Below are 21,274 nucleotides of genomic sequence, written 5' to 3'. Positions count from 1 at the left end.
TGTCAACGGGAATAGAGAATATTTCATAGATTCTGTCATCGCCTGCAGGAGAGCCAGTCTTGAAAAACGCTTCATGTAGAGATGAGACCGGCATGCATTGCTCTCTGTGTGTGTGTGTGTGTGTGTGTGTGTGTGTGTGTGTGTGTGTGTGTGTGTGTGAATGCTTTCAAATGCATTCATGTGGCATGAAACTGCAGAGTGTATGTGTGAATTTGAGTACAAATAAATAAGATAAAATGTCTTGTGTGGGTGAAAATATGTGTGCACGCGTAAGTATGTGTGCGCGCACATTCGCACACCAAAAAAACTACCAATTTGAGGGGTGTGTGTGAATGTGAGTGTGTGAGTGTGTGTGTGTGTGTGTGTGTGCGCGCTTGTGTACCAGTTTCTGGTGGTGGACCTCAAAGTCGGTCTGTCGATCCTCCTTCTCCATCCTCAGCTCAGGGACAACCTCCATCTTCATCCCTGTCACTACACACACACACACCAAGGGTTACCACACAGTAATACGCACACCAAGACCTTGCACACACGAGCCAAGACTTTGCACACACACACACACACACACACACACACCACACACACTACCTGGTCGTGTGGGCTGTCCTCTCTCGATGTTGGGGCGGCTGTCCACAGGTTCAACTGGAGAGAGAGAAAGCAATAAGATAAGCATGTAAACGCTTTGGTGTGTGTGTGTGTGTGTGTCTGTTTATGAGTGTGTATGTAAATGAGTGTGTGTGTTAATGAGTGTGTGTGCTTATGTATGTGTTTATGTCCTTGTGTGAGTGTCCGTTTCTGCGTGAGTGCGTGCGTCTATATTTATGTCTGCGTATACCAATGACAAATTATTATTCCAAGGCTGTAATATTTGTGTCCTGAAACCGTTAAAGAGTGAGGGTGAGTGAGTGAGAGCAGATGCATGAGGGGCTGTATGAGTGAATGACTGAGTGCCTGGACGAGTGAGTGAGTGAGTGTTTGCGTGCGTGCGAGCGTGTCTACATCAGCGTGCGTCTTGTTTGTGTGCGTCTGTGTGTGTCTATGTGTGTCTGCACTAATGACCTAAGTTATTCCAACGCTGTTATATTTGTGCCCTAAATCCAGTTAAGAGGAAGTGATTGGGTGAGTGAGTGAGTGAGTGAGTGAGTGAGTGAGTGAGTGAGTGAGTGAGTGAGTGAGTGAGTGAGTGAGTGAGTGAGTGAGTGAGTAAGAGAGTGAGTGAGTAAGAAAGTGAGTGAGTAAGAAAGTGAGGGAGTGAGTGTGAGAGAGTGAGAGAGTGAGTAAGAGAGTGAGTGAGTAAGAAAGTGAGGGAGTGAGTGTGAGAGAGTGAGAGAGTGAGTGAGTGAGTGAGAGAGTGAGTAAGAGAGTGAGTGAGTAAGAAAGTGAGGGAGTGAGTGTGAGAGAGTGAGAGTGAGTGAGTGAGTAGGAGAGTGAGTAAGAGAGTGAGTAGGAGAGTGAGTAAGAGAGTGAGTAGGAGAGTGAGTTAGAGAGTGAGTAAGAGAGTGAGTTAGAGAGTGAGTGAGTTAGAGAGTGAGTGAGTAAGAGAGTGAGTGAGTGAGTGAGTGAGTGAGTGAGTGAGTGAGTGAGTGAGTGAGTGAGTGAGTAAGAGAGTGAGTGAGTGAGTGAGTGAGTGAGTGAGTGAGTGAGTGAGTGAGTGAGTGAGTGAGTGAGTGAGTGAGTGAGTGAGTGAGTGAGACAGTGAGTGAGAGTGTGAGCGAGTGAGACAGTGAGACAGTGAGTGAGTGAGTGAGACAGTGAGTGAGACAGTGAGTCAGTGAGTGACTGACCCTGGTTCTGCGTGTTGGCCTGGTTGTTGAAGCTCTCGGGGTGCACGTAGCCCACGCCGCGGCCCAGGTCCATGTAGTCCTCCTGGGCCAGCAGGTCCAGCCCCCCCTGGGCCCCCTCGCCGGGTCCCCCCGCCTCCTGGTCCGGCATCAGGGCGTCGTTGCCGTAGCTCACCCGCACGTCCGTCTGCAGGTTGGCCAGCTGCTGGGCCATCTCTGCCTGCTCCCGCTGGAGCAGCTCTGAGGGGGGGAGGGAGGGGAGGGGGAGGAGGAGGAGAGGAGGGATGGGGAGGGGGAGGAGGAGGAAGAGGAGGGATGGGGAGGAGGGGGAGGGATGGGGAGGAGGAGGAGGGATGGGGAAGGAGGGGGAGGAGGAGGAGGGATGGGGAAGGAGGAGGAAGAGGAGGAGGGATGGGGAGGAGGGGGAGGGGGAGGAGGAGGAGGAGGAGAAGGGATGGGGAGGAGGAGGAGGAGGAGGGGGGAGGAGGGGGAGGAGGAGGAGGGATGGGGAAGGAGGAGGAAGAGGAGGAGGGATGGGGAGGAGGGGGAGGGGGAGGAGGAGGAGGAGGAGAAGGAGGAGGGAGGGGGAGGAGGAGGAGGGGGGAGGGGGAGGAGGAAGAGGAGGTTGAGGAGAAAGAGGAGGGTATAGTGGTGGAAGAGTGTGAGGAGGAGGAGTTTAAGGAGGAGGAGGAGGAGGTTGGGAGGGGGCGAGAGAAGAATATGAATACAACTTTAATAGTCACCCCAATGCAGTAAGCATGTAAGCAGACACTCTCAGCAAAGTGTCCGGACACAGTGAACCCACAAAGCGGCAGGTAAGGACAAGACAGCCTAGTAGTGGCTATGGGGGGTTGGTTCCATTCTCAACGTCTACCTGTAGGCGTCCTTGAGCCAGACGCCCTAACCCTCTCCCCTTCTCCTTAACGACACGCGGCCCCCACTGCCGGGCGCTTCGGACAAGGCGTCCGTACATTCTGTTCCCTTTGTTGAACCTTTACGTAACCAGGAAGTCCCCGGGTTTCAGGGCTCGTTTCCGAGGGAGAACTGGGACAGCCGAGACAGCTCGCAGCAAGCACAAGGTTACACAATGATAAAGCAAGGCTGTGTCAAAACAAAACCGAATGTATAAAAAACACACACACACACACACACGCGCACTACCAAATCCAGCTTAGGAACACGGCAACCACGTTTTTGTTATCAGGGCTTTGAAGCCTCCCCAGGGAAACTCCACCATTAAGCCGTCGACTGTTTCTCGAGGTTGTTCCGTGAGTGGGTGCGGAGTCTTGAGGAAGCCTCTCTAGCGAGTTCCGAGCAAATCCCGTCTCCGCGGCACAGCCTGCATCTGGCGGTGTAAACCCTAACCGTCGTTCGGGAGACCGATGGGAGAGACTCCTCAGACAGGAAGGGGGAGGGGGGGTCGGCCCTGTGCGGCTTTGTCATTGAAAGACGTACCGAAACTGCTGCAGTCACCTCGGGCTTTACGAGGACCGGGACACCAGATGAGTGGTGGAACGAGCTCCCTGCCGACGTCAGGACCGCAGAGTCGCTGACCGGCGTCGGCGAAAGACTCGGGACTCACTTGTTCTGAGGTCATCTAGACTTTGCATAGCCTTATCCCCCCCCCCCCCCCCAAACGCACTTACTGTATGTTGTACGTCCTGGCACTTAATACACGCAGTTATTGTATGTTGTACGTCCTGGCACTCGATGTACACACTTATTGTATGTTCTACGTCCTTGCACTAATCGTATGTTGTATGTACTGGCGCTTAAAAATAGTACTCGTGTAGCGTCTTATCCTAGCTATCTCTGTTGTAGACTGGGAATGGGTTAACCTAGTGATTGTGAGTGCTTGGCATTCGTCTCTGTGAAAAAACGTTTCCTCGATGCACATGGTTGATGTTAAAAAGCATATTTTTACTTCAAAACAAATAGCACAACCGTCGAGTCACTTGCGCAACTCAAGCCTCCCTCCAGTATAAAACTCTGGCCCTCTTAAGGAGTACCAGAATGGGTGTGGCTCAATCAGCCTATGAGCCACAGCAGCAGACTATTACGGCTAACAGCCAGACAGGAACATGGTTTAAAACAGTGAAGATGCCATTCACATCTTCGCAGTCTCTATGAACATCCTTACTGTACCGACAGCGATATATTGTGGTTTCTCCTTATGTAAATGTAGTTCATAAAAAAGGTGCACAGTGAGGTGCATGTTACCATGGGTTGGATGACTAGATAACCAAACGATTCTCCATTGACTACAACTGTGTCGTTTGAGAAGAGTTTATGTGTGCCTAGGAGCTTTGGTCGGCTGATCAGGGCACCCCCTCCCGCAACCCTTCCACGGGCCATTCGGTCGCAGCCGTCCTGTTGTTTCGCCATCACTGGGTTGGCCAGAGGGTGGGGTTTATTTGTTTAGAGTTGTGCGAGCCCCGGAGGCTACTGTGATGAGATACGAGGCGATATCTCTTAACAGTTGATGAAATATGAGGCGATATTTCTTAACAGCTGCACCGCCGTGGTTGTCTGCGATGATGATGACGCCGCCCCCCGGAGGATTAAAAGCAGACACACACACACACAAGATGTGATTGAGTGTTACACCGCTTGACGTGGAATTGCAACACATTCACCATCACTGGCGCCATCTCAATGGTGACGATGGCGGACAGAAGGTTCTGTACGGAGATAAAAGGATCAAACGTGTGGGAGTAGAGAGTGAGCAATCTTTTATTTTGAAGGCTGCCGATGTCGTCATTTTATTATCGTGCTATTAAAAACGGATTTATTTAATTGTTTCCTTCATTTTTCTGAGACCTTTCTTTGCCTCTTTGGTACGTTTGCTGATTATTATTTTTTTTTTAAATACGGCAGTTACTAAAACACGATTTGGGTTTGATAAAAAGGAACTGATACCAAAGATTTCTATTGTTCGGGACCAAAGGTTCTTTCCACACAAACATCATCAACAAACGATCTCATTTTCAATTGCGTCAATAGGGCCGTGTGTATGCATGCGTGTATCTGTGTTACAAACGAGAGACACACTGATGCTCTTGTGACGCACACGCAAGTAATTAACCCAGGGTTCCAAACTAGCATGACGGACGATCGGCAGTGTGAGGGACATGGACAAAAGAGAAAGAGAGAGAAAGAGAAAGAGAAAGAGAAAGAGAAAGAGAAAGAGAGAGAGAGTAGGAGAAAGAAAGATGGAGAAAATCGGACAAAAAGACTGAAAGGGAGGAACGGAGATAATAGAGAAGGGGTTCTTCCGCTGACGCGAGGACTTCATTATGCTTCTGCTAAACTCTTCGCCGCCTCTCTTAGGGAACGAGAATGAGGCCGTACGCCTCGCTCGGAGAAAAACCAAACACAACTTACTGCAGCGGGGAATTGGGTTAAGAGAGGCTTGTTTAATTAGGAGACGTATTCTCCCCCCTCGCTTTCTCTTTGTCAACAAAAAAAAGAAAAAAAAGATTTGAAATCAGTTCAGATTTAAAAGCCCGATGGGGAATATTCTCCGGCTCTCTGCATTTCATTAGCATTTTTAATTCGGCTCACTCGCGGCGCAACACATTTGTTTTGTTTTATATCGTCGACTTGATGTGTGAACAGAACTCGCTGTCAAATGACAGTTTTGTTAAGAGAACACGTCGGTAAAAAAACATCGCTCTGAATAATTGGATTTTTTGTGCGATAGGAAGCAAAGTTTCACACCGTGGGCCTGGGGGTCTCTGAACCGCCCTGGGTGAAGACCATGACCTCCACATGAACTGGTACCATCTAGTGGTACCAGAGGAACCAGTCTGGAAGTGTGAGGTTAGGTACCGATGGAGATCTGTTAGGGGTAACCGGGGCCGCACTGAGCATGTGCAGCACTTTTGCGTTGACACGGGTGTGTAGGACTTAGGAGGCTAGATTAGAAACAGATCTTTTATCGTTCGTCCTCTGCCTTGAACCCAGACAGAGGGTCTGACAGACAGAAGGACAGACAGATTGACTGAAAGGACACAGAAGGACAGACAGATGGACTTAGAGGACAGACAGAAGGACAGAGAGAAAGGACAGAGTGACAGAAGGACAGACAGACAGAAGGGGACATACAGATGGACTGGGAGGACAGACAGAGAGTAGGGGACCGACAGGGGGACAGAAAGGACAAACAGAGGGAGGAGAAAATGGACAGACCGGAAAGACAGACAGACTGAGAGGACAAACAGATGGACTGACAGACAGACATAGATGACAGACAGACTGAAAGAGGGACTGAGGGGACAGACAGAGAAACAGAGAGAGGGACTGAGGCAGACCGAGAGGACATACAGAAGGACTGAAAGACAGACGGATGGACTAAGAGGACCCACCGAGAGGGGCAGACCGAGGGACTGAAAGAAAGACGGACGGACTGAGAGGGACAGACAGACAGACAGACAGAGAGAGAGGGGCCACTCACCGACTTGGTCCTGGATGTCGTCGGCCACCCCGGGCACCTTGTACAGGAGGCCCAGGGACTGGTTCATACGCTCCTCGATCACACGCAGGTGGGTCAGCACCTGGGGAGCGCACACACACACACACACACACGTGAACGAGTGAGGAGTGAGGGAGGGAGTCGACGATCAAGGGAGGGATTTACTGTAACCGAGCAATTAGCGAGTGGTTCAAAAACATCTCTGCAACAAGCTAGAGCTAATTATTAGTGAGCTAGCATCGGTAGCGACCTTTTAACGAGCTAAATGCAATAAAACAAACACACGTATGGACAGAATGCATTTCCGTCGGGACAAAACTGAGATATGAATTGCGAGGGAAATGACTCAAGAATTATGTAACCGATTTCTGGTGTGCCGGTTGGAAGACTGCAATTTATTGGAGGATTTTGGGAGGGAGGGAGGGAGGGAGTGAGTGGAGAGGGAGTGAAGTAGGGAGGCAGGGAGGGAAGGAGACGAGGACTGAAGTCGTGAGGGGGGGAGGGAGGGGTTGGTTAGAGAGGGAGGGATTGATCAGAGAGGGAGGGGTTGATCAGAGAGGGAGGGATTGATCAGAGAGGGAGGGGTTGATCAGAGAGGGAGGGATTGATCAGAGAGGGAGGGGTTGATCAGAGAGGGAGGGATTGATCAGAGGGGGAGGGATTGATCAGAGGGGGAGGGATTGATCAGAGAGGGAGGGGTTGATCAGAGAGGGAGGGATTGATCAGAGAGGGAGGGACTGATCAGAGAGGGAGGGATTGATCAGAGAGGGAGGGATTGATCAGAGAGGGAGGGGTTGATCAGAGAGGGAGGGATTGATCAGAGAGGGAGGGATTGATCAGAGAGGGAGGGGTTGATCAGAGAGGGGGAGTGAGTGAGCGAGGGAGGGAGGGAGTGGTGGGGTCAAGGGTCATGGTGGGTACCTGGGGTCGGATCTGGGCGGCCTTCTTGGGGTCCATCATGCGGACGTGCTCAAAGTGCTTGAGGGTGTGCTGGCGGTCCTTCTGCTCGGCGCGCACGTACTTCTTCAGCAGGCTGAACACGTGGCGGGGCTGCCGTGGCAACGGAGAGCGGGAAGAACAGGACGGACAAGGTTAATGTTGTCTGTTAAGGCGGACGGAAGATTGAGGCTAAGATGAATAAAGGGGAGGGGGGGGGGGGGGGGGTCATTGGTTCAGTGTGTTTCCGTCTCTCAGTGCGTGTGCATCTGTGTGTGTACATCTCTCTTTGTGTGCGTCTGTCCACCTCTGTGTCCGTCTCTGTTTGTGCGTCTGTGTGTGACCATCTTTGTTTCTGTTTGTGTGTCCCTGTGTGTGTGTGTCCCTCCCTGTTTGTGTGTCTGTGTGTAATTCTTTGTTCCTGTGTGTGCATCAATCTCTCTGTGTCCATGTATGCACGTGCGTGTGTGCACACACACACACACGTCAAGTATCAATCATCTAAAAGCTTCCACAATAAACCTTCCGTCCCCCCCCCGCCCGCGACCTCGTCTGGAGCCAGGCGGGCCGTGGCCCCCGGCGCGGGGCCCTCACCTTGGGGGGCTCTTGCTGCAGGGAGGTGAGGTAGCTCTCCAGGGCCAGGCGGCGCCGGTCGTTGAGCAGCGCCTCCACGCGGGCCATGTGGGTCTCCACCAGCTGCTGCCGCTCGCTGGCCGCCTCCTGCTCCAAGGAGTCTACCTTGTCCTGGAAACGCTGAGGGCACGCGCACACACACACACACACACACACGCACACACACGCACACACGCACACACATCATGCATACGCACACACACAGGTCACATTCACACATCATGCATGCACACACACACGCACGCACACACGTCACATTCACACATCATGCACACACACACACGCGCACGCACGTCACATTCACAGACACACACACACACACACACACACATACCACGTCACATACAGACAAACGCACATACAAACGCATGCGCGCGCACACACACACACACAGAATTATACAGACATTAGGTATAAATAAATAAAGTGGTCTTATTGTAGCACAAATCCCTGTGGGGTAAGAAGATATTCACACACATACTGTATGTTCAAGCCAATGTGTAAAATCATTGACGTCTGGCCCTAAAAAAAAAGATTTTTCCCTTTTATCTGAATTATGCTGAATTGATTGACCTGGAATGTCGACAGAGCGATCCGAAAATGTTACAATCATCATTTATCAAATATTGATCCAGAAATAACAGATTTTCTCAGTTTCATAAACACGTTGGCTGCCACTCAAACAAATGTAATAATTCACCGGGAAAAGAATAGCCTTGTGGCGTTCCAAAGGCTAAACGGTGGTGCGTCGGTGTGGATGTTAATTTATTACATCATCTAGACGCGTTACCATGAAGGGACGACTGGCACTGTCATGTTTTCCCACTCATAGACGATCCTACACATGACTATTCATACTCAGAACCGCAGATCGTCAACAGATTGAGTGGAGGTAGGGACGAGGCTGTTTCCACGGCAACAGAGAAACATCAAACGCATAACGCAACATGACGGTGAGGAATGATGGGATTATGCACGTCTGTGAGTGAGTGAGAGTGTGTGCGTGCGTGCGTGTTGGCGAGTGCGTGTCTGGCGTGAGGGGGGATTTGAGTGTGTAGACATATGCAGTGCGCGCGCGCGCGTGCGTGCGTGTGAAATTTTGCAAATAATAATCCATTAAACCACACCCCATTGACGCAGTACTGATTGCGCAACGTAGCTCCAGCGCTAGCTAGGGGGACCAGAGCACTAGCGTCGGTGGGTGCGCGCGCGCGTGTGTGTGTCAATGTGTGTGCGTATCCAACCTGGATGACGGCTTTCTTGTCGGAGCGCTGAAGACTCTTTGCCTCCTTCTCTGCGTCGTCCCACTCCCTCATCACCTGCACACACACACACACACACACACACACACACACACACACACACACACACTCCCCAGGGTCACATGATCTGTCTTTGAGTCCAGAGATCCACATGATGTTGATGTCTGAGTCCGAGCTAGGGATTAGCTTCTAGGACACTAATGTATAACGACACTGTGTGTGTGTGTGTGTGTGTGTGTGTGTGTGTGTGTGTGTGTGTGTGTGTGTGTGTGTGTGTGTGTGTGTGTGTGTGTGTGTGTGTGTGTGTGTGTGTGTGTGTGTGTGTGTGTGTGTGTGTGTGTGTGTGTGTGTATGTATAGATGTTTCGAGTTACGTGTCTTCCTGGAACCGTGGTATAACGCCAGTCTGTGTGGCGCATTTCATGTACAACATCGCTCGTTATATTGCTCCAGCATGACAGTACTTATAAAACAAATAGGTCGTAGCCATGGTGATAACACGCCCACTCCCTCCTACAACTCTTATCCCAAAACGCGTTCTCTCTAAAGCCTTTTGTCCATTCTGGGCTACTGTAGAAACATGGCAATGCAACATGCTCGCCCCCCATCTAGATATTAAAAGGGCTCAAACTAAGGAACCGACACACATCTCTTATTCTCATGGGGTTATACACTCATTAAAACATATTTAAGAGTGTAATGTTCCGTTCCTGCCAAGTCCGTACCACCAGATACCACTAAAGTCGTCATATTGTGCCTTTGACGGTTGCAACGTTTCAGCGATGCCTCGAACGCAACAGGAAGGACCTTTTGGAGCCGACAATGAAAGAAGTTAACAGCACTGTGTACAAAGGGGCCATAAGGGGTTAGAAGCCTCGACGAGTTACTTGTGAGAAGAACTACAAAAGAGAACTAGAAAGAGCAAAAGTCCCTAAACGATGTGACTTGGCAGCCAGATAGCAGCTTCCTTCCTGTGGCTCTCAAAATGGCAGTTGGGTCGGAGGGGTAAACAATCTGGGTCGCATGGGGGAAAATGGCGGCCCTGAAGAACTCGTACCCGTCTATTAATTAGTCAGAAGAATTAGAATATAAATATCATTAAACAAACTGAAATATGTTCCGAACATTTTTTAGAAGTTGGCGGAATGTTTACGTTTCTTCGTCACCGTTATCTTATCGGGAAAATGTCTTCCTGTCTCCCTGGCACAATCCTGTCAGACAGGATAGGGGCGTTGCTACGGTGTTTACACTAAATTGAAACGGTACTGGGTTCGATCCCAGTACCACCATCGGTCAAGTGCACCATCTCTCTCTCTCTCTCTCTCCCCCTCCCTCTCTCTCTCTCTCTCTCTCTCTCTCTCTCTACCTCTCTCTCTCTACCTCTCTCTCTCTACCTCTCTCTCTCTACCTCTCTCTCTCTACCTCTCTCTCTCTACCTCTCTCTCTCTACCTCTCTCTCTCTCTACCTCTCTACCTCTCTACCTCTCTCTACCTCTCTCTACCTCTCTCACGCTCCGTCTTACATTTCCAGCCCTCCATCTACGTCTCCCTCCCGCCTCCTCCCTCCTGCCTTCCACACTCTCCCTCCATTTCCTGTTTCCACACCAAATTCCAGTTCTCACTTCCTTCCTACCATTCCTCTGTCCTGAATCCCGCCCAGCCGCGGTGGAAAACACCATGAACCACCTCTTGATTCACACTGCCACCGTCCAACAGCGGGCTAAACTAGCAGTGTTCTGGTTCGGTTGGGTTCTTTGTTTAGGATTTGTCGTCGTTTGTCTGTTTGTGTTGTTCTGTTTGGTCTCACTTGTGTGTCGGAGCACCCTTGTTCGTGTGCTTTTGTTTAGGTTTCTTCGTCATTTGTGTGTTTGTGTTGTTCTGTTTCGGTTTATTGGAGTGTCTTCGTTTGGGTTCATTGGTCGTTCGTTCTTTGTCATAATTAATACCTGTCCTTGGTTTGCGTTATTTGTAGGTCTTGTTTTGTTTGTATGCATTTATGTTCTTTTCCTCTTTTCTGGCCTTCTATGATTTGAGTGTCCTTGTTTGTGTTCAGTTCTTTTGTGAGTGTGTTGTTTTTTTGGGCCCATTTGTGAACTTGTTGTGCGTGTCTTTGTTTTGTGTGCGTTATGTCCGTTTTGTGTTTGCCTTTTGAGTGCGTTGTGTGCGTGAGTGTCGTGTGTGTGTGCGTTGTGGATATTTGTGCGTGCGGTGTGAGAGCGTCGTTTGTGTCGTGTGCCGCGAGTGTTTGGTATGCGGTGCGTTTTGTGTGTGTGCGCGCGTCGTGTTGCGTGAGCGTCGTGTGCGTCGAGTGCCTGTACCTGGGCCATGCGGTCGCGGTGCTTGGCCTCCAGGCTCTCCTTGGCCTTCTGGAAGTGGGCGTGCTCGTTGTCGTCCCCGGCAGACTCCAGGTAGTGGTCCACGGCGTCGGGGGTGGTGGGGGAGGCAGTGGGCACTGAGGGGGGGGGGGGGGGGGAGGACGGTGGCGGAGAAATGAGGACGAGGGTGAGGATAAAGGCGAGGCGAGTTAGTGGAGGAGGAAGAGGAGGAGGAGAGGGGGAGAGGAGGCGGAGGTAGTGGGGAAGGGTGGAGAAAGACAAGGAGGAAGGAGGAGGAGAAAGAGAGAGTAGGTGGAGGAGGAGGAGGAGGTGGTGGTGGTAGGAGAAGAGGGTGGATTTGGAGGGTGGGGGAGGAGGAGAAGGAACGAGATGAAGGAGGAGGAGGAGGAACGAGATGAAGGAGGAGGAGGAGGAACGAAATGAAGGAGGAGGAGGAGGAACGAGATGGAGGAGGAGGAGGAACGAGATGAAGGAGGAGGAGGAACGAGATGAAGGAGGAGGAACGAGATGAAGGCGGAGGAACGAGATGAAGGAGGAGGAGAAACAAGATGAAGGAGGAGGAGGAACGAGATGAAGGAGGAGGAGGAGGAACGAGACGGAGGAGGAGGAGGAGGAACAAGACAGAGGAGGAGGAGGAACAAGATGAAGGAGGAGAAACAAGATGAAGGAGGAGGAGGAACGAGATGAAGTAGGAGGAACGAGATGGAGGAGGAGGAGGAACAAGATGAAGGAGGAGGAGAAACAAGATGAAGGAGGAGGAGGAACGAGATGAAGGAGGAGGAGGAGGAACGAGATGGAGGAGGAGGAGGAACAAGATGAAGGAGGAGGAGAAACAAGATGAAGGAGGAGGAGGAGGAACGAGATGAAGGAGGAGGAGGAGGAACGAGATGAAGGAGGAGGAGGAGGAGGAACGAGATGAAGGAGGAGGAGGAGGAGGAACGAGATGAAGGAGGAGGAGGAACGAGATGAAGGAGGAGGAACGAGATGAAGGCGGAGGAACGAGATGAAGGCGGAGGAGGAACAAGATGAAGGAGGAGGAGAAACAAGATGAAGGAGGAGGAGGAACGAGATGAAGGAGGAGGAGGAACGAGATGAAGGAGGAGGAGGAGGAACGAGATGGAGGAGGAGGAGGAACAAGATGAAGGAGGAGGAGGAGGAGGAACGAGATGAAGGAGAAGGAGGAGGAACAAGATGGAGGAGGAGGAGGAGGAGGAACGAGATGGAGGAGGAGGAGGAGGAGGAGAACGAGGGAAGAGGAGGGTGTTTATGGAGCAGGAGGAGGGGGAGGATGAGGGAGCAGCATCCGGATGTGGTAGGGGCGGGGATAATGGGGTTTGGAGAAAATTAGTCAATATCATAATTTCTTTCCCAATTTCTTCAGTCCCACATAATGCCAGCGACTATGTTTAATCAATCCTCTTTTAAGTTGTGGGGGTTAAGACTTCTAGAGTGTCCAGCATGGAGCAAAACTACACAGAGGTGTAGAGCACCATCTGGTAACTATCGATTTACATGATCTAGAACCCATTATCCACCTCTACTTATTTCGGAAATGTTTTACTGTTACACACTATTACACAATATTACACACATTACAATGACACGTGAACATAGGACGGCCACCACCAAGAGACACATTATTAAACACAACACACAATAGAAAGGGTTAGTCGGAGCTCAGGTGTGGAAAAAACAGGGAAGCTGCTGAAGGAGCTAGCTTAGCAACAAGCTTGTTGTAGCCATAGATTGGAGCTAGCTGTGTTAAGAGTTAGCTTAGCAACAAGCTTGTTGTAGCCATAGATTGGAGCTGGCTTAGCAACACGCTTGTTGTAGCCATAGATTGGAGCTGGTTTAGCAACAAGCTTGTTGTAGCCATAGATTGGAGCTAGCTGTGTTAAGAGTTAGCTTAGCAACAAGCTTGTTGTAGCTATAGATTGGAGCTGGCTTAGCAACAATCTTGTTGTAGCCATAGATTGGAGCTAGCTGTGTTAAGAGTTAGCTTAGCAACACGCTTGTTGTAGCTATAGATTGGAGCTGGTTTAGCAACACGCTTGTTGTAGCCATAGATTGGAGCTAGCCGTTGTGGGGCTAGTTTAGCAAAAGGCTAGTCGTAGCAGTCGCCCTGGGCTGGCGAGGCACCCAGAAACAGAACCCCGCCCCGGCTCCACTGTGGGTCTCTGCCTGCCAAGATGTGCCGTCGTGAAACTTTATCCTGAGCGCCAAACCTCTCCCTAGCCAAATCTCTGCTCTTTTGATACGTCTCGGGGGGGGCTTCCTGGGAGAGATGAACTGCCGTTTTTGGCGGCCATCTTACCACCGGTGTCACGCCCTCATTAAATGTAGCGTTGAAGATGAACGTCTCCTTCATGGCGCTCGTTTAATCCGTGAAGAAATCGATGTGTGTCGTGAACCCACACACCGGGGGGGGGGGAAGTGTGTGTGTGTGTGTGTGTGTGTGTGTGTGTGTGTGTGTGTGTGTGTGTGTGTGTGTGTGTGTGTGTGTGCCCTTGTTATGCCAAGCCTGGTCACGTGATATAATCGAAACACGAAAACAACTGCTGGTTTATATCATCTAGGCCAAAATATATGACAGCCTCCATATTTTCTGAGTTGCGTATTTTTGGAAAAATGCATTGCAGCATCTGGGGGGAGCGCACACACAAACACACACAGACACACACACAAGGGACTAATTATTGGAAGAAACTGAAAAGGGCATACAAGTGTTGAAGTCTCTGTGTCCATGGGGCCGTGCGTGCGCGCGCGCGTGCGTGTGCGTGTGCGTGTGTGAATAACCACCATGTGTGCATAGGGTTTGTGTGTGCATGGGGTGTTTTTGTGTGTGTGTCGGAAAAAGAAGTGTGTGTGTGTGTGTGTCCCAGACCGGATTTCCAATCACCCACCACAGCACTTTCTCACTCCAGCCATGCTTGGCATGGCAGAAATCTCTCACTCACACACACAGCCACACACACAACCCCCGATCAGACCCGCATGTCACACCTTACGCAGCAAATCAAGTCACTATCCAGGGGAAATCTTTAAATCCCACCCCTCTGGTTTCTTTTCATTACCGAAGGATCCGCCTCAGCACTGAACTGGACCTGCCTTCTGGATCATTCTGGCATCTCCCAGTAATTATTAGAGACAGCCCGTACGCCTGGGCAGTTCTCAACCGTCACATCGAATCTTCAAAAGAGCCGGATGATAAATAACTGAAACCGCAGATTAAAGAGAGGAGGAGGCGTGATTTTTTCCTTTCTTTCTCCTTTCAGGCAGGCATCCTTAATCAGATGACTTAGCCCTCACTTCTTTTGTCGTTACCCGTTACTCTCCTAACTTATGAAAGAGAATTGTTTGACATAAATGAGCTTAAACTAAGCTTGTTACCAGGTTAGCCTCACAAAAGCCACAACAAGCTTGTTACCTGTTAGTTTAAGCCTTTTTAGAAAACAATAGCCGCGCTTCAGCCGTGAAGATTGGCCGCCAACAAAGCCTCTTAACAACGTCAGGTAAGACGGCTTTAAGATGACTAACCTCTACAAGGAAAAAAATCGATCCCATTATTGTTCGGAACGACCTCTCAAAATTCCCAACCTCGCTGCTCGGGATCACGACCAAAAAGGGAGTGTGTTTGGAGTGTGATTGAAACACTGCAGATTGAATGTTCTCCAGGCGAAAACAAGCCCCCAAAAAGCCCCAAATCCAACGCATTGGCTAGCGTTGGATTTGTGTTTCCTTGATGCAGGGAGCCGTCAGGGCTTGAGCGAGTCCAATGAGTAGCGGTTAAATAGAGTTGAGGTTAGGCTAGCTTAGTAACAAGTTTTTTGTAGCCCTAGTTTGTAGCTAGTGGATGTTGGGCTATCTTAGCAACAGAGGTGCTGTAGCCATAGTTTGTAGCTAGTGGTTGTTGGGCTATCTTAGCAACAGGCTGGTTGTAGCCATAGTTTGTAGCTAGTGATTGTTGGGCCATCTTAGCAACAGGCTTGTTGTAGCAGTCTCTTGGAGCTGGTGATGTACAGATACACAGAAGAGGAAAACCACACCCAGCTAAACCATGGTTCTTTGTTTGCTAAGAGCTGTGTGGTTAAGGATAGGAGTTAGCGATAGAAGTTGAAAGGCGACGGTTAGCGGAAAGTTAGCAAACGGAAGGGGTTAGGGACACACCAGACGAGCTTACAGTAGTGAAAGTGGTAGTAGTCGGGGGGCGGAAGAACGGCTAACGGTTAGCAGTCGGTTTTAGCCGCCGTTTTTTGACGGGACTTACGGACGCTGTTGCAGACCGAGAGGCAGTACTCCTCGGAGTCAAAGTTATTCCTGTTGCCGCCGCAGCCGCCGTAGATAAACTGGGCACAGCGGCCCTCCTCGCGGTCAAAGTACCAGCGGGGCAGCATGGCACGGCACGGACCGGTCTCCGCGCTGGCCAGACACACCTCTGGGACGCACACACATGTGCACAAACGGGCCGTCACACTCCCGTGGTCACGTGGGAGTCATACCGTGCTTACACCTGGGTCGGCGTGGATGCTAACCGATGTGAACCCATGGGTTAGCATGGGCGCTAACCCATGCTAACGCGCTGGATTAGCATGAATGCTAACCCATGGCGTCCACGACTTGGCGAAAGTAAAAATGGCATGAAATCTTTGGTAATGGTTTTGATGTTCCCCCAGGAAAAACCTTTTAACGTTTAAAATGGCTTTGGGTGATATGTAAAATAATTAACAAAAAATGAAGTAATCAAATACTGAAATAATAAAGAATTAACTCAATGATTAACGCAGAAATTAATTTAAAAAGTGGACATTTATGTGGAACATGGGACATTTTTGGAGGCTCACCTCGGACAACCTCCTCAATGGACTCGGTGGTGGTGGTGGTGGTGGTGGTGGTCGTCATGGCGACATTAGTGGTGGGCTCGTCGTCTTCATCGTCCTCGTCCTCGTCGTCCTCGTCCCCGTTCATGTAGGCGCCCTCGCCGTCGGCGCCGGCGTCCTCTTCGTCCTCGTACTCTTCGTCGTCGTCGTTCTCCGCGTCCTCGTCCTTGGCGTTGTTGTCCTCGACGACGGTCGCCGCCGCGGCGGGGGTGTCCACGGCGACGTCCACGTCACCGTCCCCGTCGCGGTCGTTGTCCAGCACCGTCTCCTCCTCGCCGTTGTCCTTGACGCCCGCCAGGTACTCGTCCAGCGTGGCCGCCTCCTCCTCCTTCTTGTCGCTCTCCCAGGAGCGCCGGCTCAGCTCCTCGTCCTCCACCGCCTTCTCCTCCGCCTTGGGCTGCTGGGGCTGCTGCTGGGGGGGCTGCACCGGCTCACGCACCATGCTGGAGGTGGAGGTAAAGGTAAAGTTCAGGGTGGAAGGTTAGCGTGGTGGAGTCGTGGTGGTAGACAATAAGCGGTGGTGGTGTCGTGGTAGGTGACGGTTAGCGGTGGTGGAGTCGTGGTAGGTGACGGTTAGCGGTGGTGGAGTCGTGGTAGGTGACGGTTAGCGTGGTGGAGTCGTGGTAGGTGACGGTTAGCGGTGGTGGAGTCGTGGTAGGTGACGGTTAGCGTGGTGGAGTCGTGGTAGGTGACGGTTAGCGGTGGTGGAGTCGTGGTAGGTGACGGTTAGCGGTGGTGGTGTCGTGGTAGGTGACGGTTAGCGGTGGTGGAGTCGTGGTAGGTGACGGTTAACGGTGGTGGTGTCGTGGTGGTGACGGTTAGCGGTGGTGGAGTCGTGGTAGGTGACGGTTAGCGGTGGTGGAGTCGTGGTAGGTGACGGTTAGCGTGGTGGAGTCGTGGTGGTAAACAGTTTGGGAGGTGGGTGGGTGGTGGGAGACGATCGTTGGGGTCGTCGAGGTGGAGGTGGTGGGAGAATGTTAGGGTTGGTGGGAAGGTGGAGACAGAAGGTTGGGGCGGTAAAAGGTTGAGGGGGAGGTGGAGGTGGAAGGTTTGGATGGTGGGAGAAGGTTAGGGGTGGCGGGGAGGGGTGGAGGTGGTGGAAGACGGTTGGGGAGGTGGTTTTAGACGATCGGAGTGAGGTGGAGGTAGGGGAGATGGTAGAAGATTGGGGTGACAAGCGAGGGGTTGATGTGATGACAGAAGGTGTTGGTGACGGTAAAGGTGGAGTTAGGAGCAGTTTCATGCGGTGATGGTGTTGGTCATAGAAACGGGAGGCGTTGGGGAAGGAGAGGTGGGACCGGGAGGGTGATGGGGTCGAGGCAGAAGGTGCAGAGGGGTTTTGGGTGGTGGTGATGAGATGGTGGGTGGAGTGGGTTAGAGGGGCGACGAAGGTGAAGGAGGTTAAGCCGTAACGAGGGATGAAGAGGGGAGAGAGAGCGAGCGGGGGTGGAGGGATAACGAGGAAATGAGGGAGAAGTGGAGCTAAATAGGATTCCCAATTACAAGCCGGCCCCAATGCAATCAAGGAACCTGTGTGTGTGTGTGTGTGTGTGTGTGTGTGTGTGTGTGTGTGTGTGTGTGTGTGTGTGTGTGTGTGCGTGTGTGCGTGTGTGTTGCTGACAGAAGTGGCTGTTAACGATGAGATTTTGCGCTCGCTTCACAAGAGCGTACAATTTCAACAGTCAAATAAACGTGGCAATGTTTCAATCGTAGCCCGCAAGGTCGTGTGACACGGAGTCTGCGTGATGTTGAGCCGAAAAGGCTCGCTAGCTTGAAACCTGTCTGAGCTAGCTGGCTAGGTATACATATAAGACAAATTGATGGGAATTGTCTTTGCGTTTCTTGAAAAATGCTTAAAATATATATAGGATTTGTATGTGTTTTATGTATTGTGTGTGTTAATAAAGTCTGTATCGTGCTGGTATTAAGTGTGCATTAAATGTGTAGTAAGTGTGCATTAGTTGTGTAGTAAGTCTGCATTAGGTGTGTATTAGGTGTGTATTAAGTGTATAGTAAATATGTAGTAAGTGTGAACCTGTTGTCAGAGTAGTCACCCCACCAGACGTGCGTATTGTGCATGTGTATAACGTGTGTATCAAGCGTGTATCTTGTGTGTGTAGCAGGTGTGTACCTGTTGTCAGAGTAGTCGGCCTCGGCCCCGCCCCACCAGACGTCGGAGTCGTCCCCGTCCCGCTCGGCGCTGTCGGCGTCGCGCTCCTCTTCCGCCGGGCAGCACACAAACTCCACCCCGCGGAAACGGTCGATGCCGCACGGCAACAGCATCCCGTAGTCATGGAGATTCATGGTGCGGTCGCCGCAGGACTGCGATGCGGGGGCGGGGGTATTTGTACGTTAAGTCCAATTTTACTTTTTATAACGTTTTGTTTTTTTGCGCTTTATCCCGATTTACAATTTTATAGCATTTTGTTGTTGTACGTTAATCCCAGATTTAAATTGTATAACATTTTGATTTTGTAATTTAACATTTTATAACATTTTGTTTTCGTACGTTCAACCCAATTCTACATTTTATAATATTTCTTCTTTTTTGTTCCCTTTTTTCTATATATTAATTCAGATTTTACTTTTTACAGTATTGAGTTGTTGTTTTTTACCAAATTTAATAAAAAGACTGACTCACCAAATTTTGATCTTTTTAAATTGTAATATTCTTATAATTAGGGGTGTAAAAAAACTGTGCCTCATCTACGTAAAACAATGCTGACGTTGTCAACGACAACACCTAAAATACAACATAAAAGGGAGTCGTCATTGGCCTTTGTTATTCCTCACTCGCCTTTCTCCTTGTAGTCTGCGTGACTACGAAGATACCAAAAGGTACATTGTAGAAAGCATCATTTAGGAGATGCATGCATCAATAATAGTAGGTTGCAGTGAAAACTAATACATGTCATTAAGGAGCAGGTAAGGGGTTAATAAATCGTACTCAAGGACACCAACCGGTTAGGTTAAGGAGATTAGGGATCCAGCCCCAAAACCCCTGTCTTGGAGGGGTCGATGCCCTGATCACCAAAAGTACCAACCCCCACCGTAAAGCTAAGAACATGTGTTTTGGTTCACTCTGATTTAAGGGAGGAGGTTACTGCTCATTTATCAGATTCACCTGCTCTCTCCCCTCTCCTCTCTCCTGTTACCTTAACCCCTTTCTGTCTCTCCCCCTCCTTTTTTCTCCTGTCTCTCTTCTCTTCCTCACTCTCCCGGTAAGAAGGCGTGGTTAGAGGCGTGGCCCGATGGGGGCGTGGCCTGAGGGGGCGTGGCTCACCTCCTTGGCGACGGTGTGCCAGTGTAGGTGGCTCTCGCACTGGTCCATGCGCTCCTGGTGCAGGAACTTGCACTTGTCCGGAACCAGCAGGGCGTCGCTCACGAACTCACCGACTGGAGGACGGAGAGCAATAAAAAAATACAATTTTAAAGTCTCGTCACAATTTCTGCCTCCCTCCCCCTTCCTATTTCAGCCAATCAGGGCGATGGAGCTGTCCCTCTGGCACAAAATGAGATAACACAAGAAGTGGACGGCAATCAAAGCGGCAATCAGACGTGGACCAACCGGCTGTTGCCGTGGAAACAGCAGCCACTGAAGGGCACACACACACACACACACACACACACACACACACACACACACACACACACACACACACACACACACACACACACACACACACACACACACACAGCCCCCCCCCAATCTCCGACCCCATGATTACCCTCTTCATTTCCTTTTCTGCAGAGCCATTATTTCTGACCCCTGTCGCTCGGTGGCACGATGGCGTTAACATTACAGCGTGGGCCGCGGCTAAGAGCCGTTAGCCGCCCACTGGCGCTAGCCCAAGGCTAAAAACCGGTCCGATCCACCCGCCACAGCCAAGATCACAAACCGGCGAATACCGCATCCTATACGTCGTTCAGACGAGGTCGGTTAAACAAATCCATTTTCCAGTTTGCAGTAGCAAAAGTCGGTATTTAAAGGCACATCCATTTTTCGACTCTTCGATAACAATGACAATATTTCAAGAGAGGTAAATCGATTAACTATGAATAATAAAAAACAATCTTAATTTACACACTCACTCACCCTCACACTCACCCTCTCTAATTCACTCACACTCATTCATTTTCACTCCCTCACCCAGCCTCTCCCTCCCTCAGCCTTTCACACACACCCCCTCACTCAACCTCACATCCTCACCATCTCACTCACTCACCCTCTCACCCCCTCCCTCACCCTCTCAGTCCCTCACTCACCCTCTCAGTCCCTCACTCACCCTCTCACTCCCTCCCTCAGCCTCACTCCCTCCCTCACCCTCTCAGTCCCTCCCTCACCCTCTCACTCCCTCACCCTCACACTCCCTCCCTCAGCCTCTCACTCCCTCCCTCACCCTCTCAGTCCCTCACTCACCCTCTCACTCCCTCTCTCACCCTCACTCCCTCTCTCACCCTCACTCCCTCTCACCCTCTCACTAACTCTCTCACCCTCTCAGTCCCTCACTCACCCTCTCACTCCCTCCCTCAGCCTCACTCCCTCCCTCACCCTCTCAGTCCCTCCCTCACCCTCTCACTCCCTCCCTCCCTCACCCTCACACTCCCTCCCTCAGCCTCTCACTCCCTCCCTCACCCTCTCAGTCCCTCCCTCACCCTCTTACTCCCTCCCTCCCACTCCCTCCCTCAGTCCCTCCCTCACCCCCCCACCACTCACCCAGGCAGCGGTAGGGCACCACGATGTGCAGGTGACGGTGGCACTGCTTGTGGCCCTTCTTGCACCAGTTCGGGATGCCGACCGGCTGGTTGGCTTCCACCACGTTGGTGATCTGGAGCTCAGGGTACACCTGGGGAACAGGTCAACCATAACAGAGTTCATAAAAAGGTACTCACACACAAGGGGCAAGTGTCGTCAATGAGCTTTGGCTAAAGAAACTATGATGCAAACATCAGATGTCCGTCTCAAGCTAATCCCG

General features: G+C 50.9%; 1 protein-coding gene across 4 annotated transcripts in view; it reads right to left on the bottom strand.

The window, feature by feature from the left end:
• The window catches only part of appa (amyloid beta (A4) precursor protein a), a 42,910-nt gene that overhangs the window by 5,654 nt on the left and 15,982 nt on the right, over window positions 1–21,274 (bottom strand). Inside the window, exons 3-15 of one of the 4 annotated variants that reach the window (XM_030353065.1) lie at window positions 21,016–21,145; window positions 19,582–19,694; window positions 18,430–18,620; window positions 16,263–16,741; window positions 15,689–15,856; window positions 11,404–11,537; window positions 9,069–9,143; window positions 7,786–7,944; window positions 7,177–7,305; window positions 6,238–6,337; window positions 1,785–2,021; window positions 589–642; window positions 383–471 (exon numbers count right to left, since the gene is read on the bottom strand). In XM_030353065.1, coding sequence (XP_030208925.1) covers window positions 383–471; window positions 589–642; window positions 1,785–2,021; window positions 6,238–6,337; window positions 7,177–7,305; window positions 7,786–7,944; window positions 9,069–9,143; window positions 11,404–11,537; window positions 15,689–15,856; window positions 16,263–16,741; window positions 18,430–18,620; window positions 19,582–19,694; window positions 21,016–21,145 — 2,058 coding nt within the window. The remainder of the gene's footprint in view (window positions 1–382; window positions 472–588; window positions 643–1,784; window positions 2,022–6,237; window positions 6,338–7,176; window positions 7,306–7,785; window positions 7,945–9,068; window positions 9,144–11,403; window positions 11,538–15,688; window positions 15,857–16,262; window positions 16,742–18,429; window positions 18,621–19,581; window positions 19,695–21,015; window positions 21,146–21,274) is intronic. The other 3 variants (XM_030353066.1, XM_030353068.1, XM_030353069.1) reach the window with 3 other exon arrangements.

The sequence above is a fragment of the Gadus morhua genome, chromosome 4 (genome assembly GCF_902167405.1).
Source record: "Gadus morhua chromosome 4, gadMor3.0, whole genome shotgun sequence".
NCBI lineage: Eukaryota > Metazoa > Chordata > Actinopteri > Gadiformes > Gadidae > Gadus > Gadus morhua.
The sequence above is the reverse complement of the archived record's forward strand: the minus strand, read 5'-3'. Positions and strand labels throughout refer to the sequence as shown.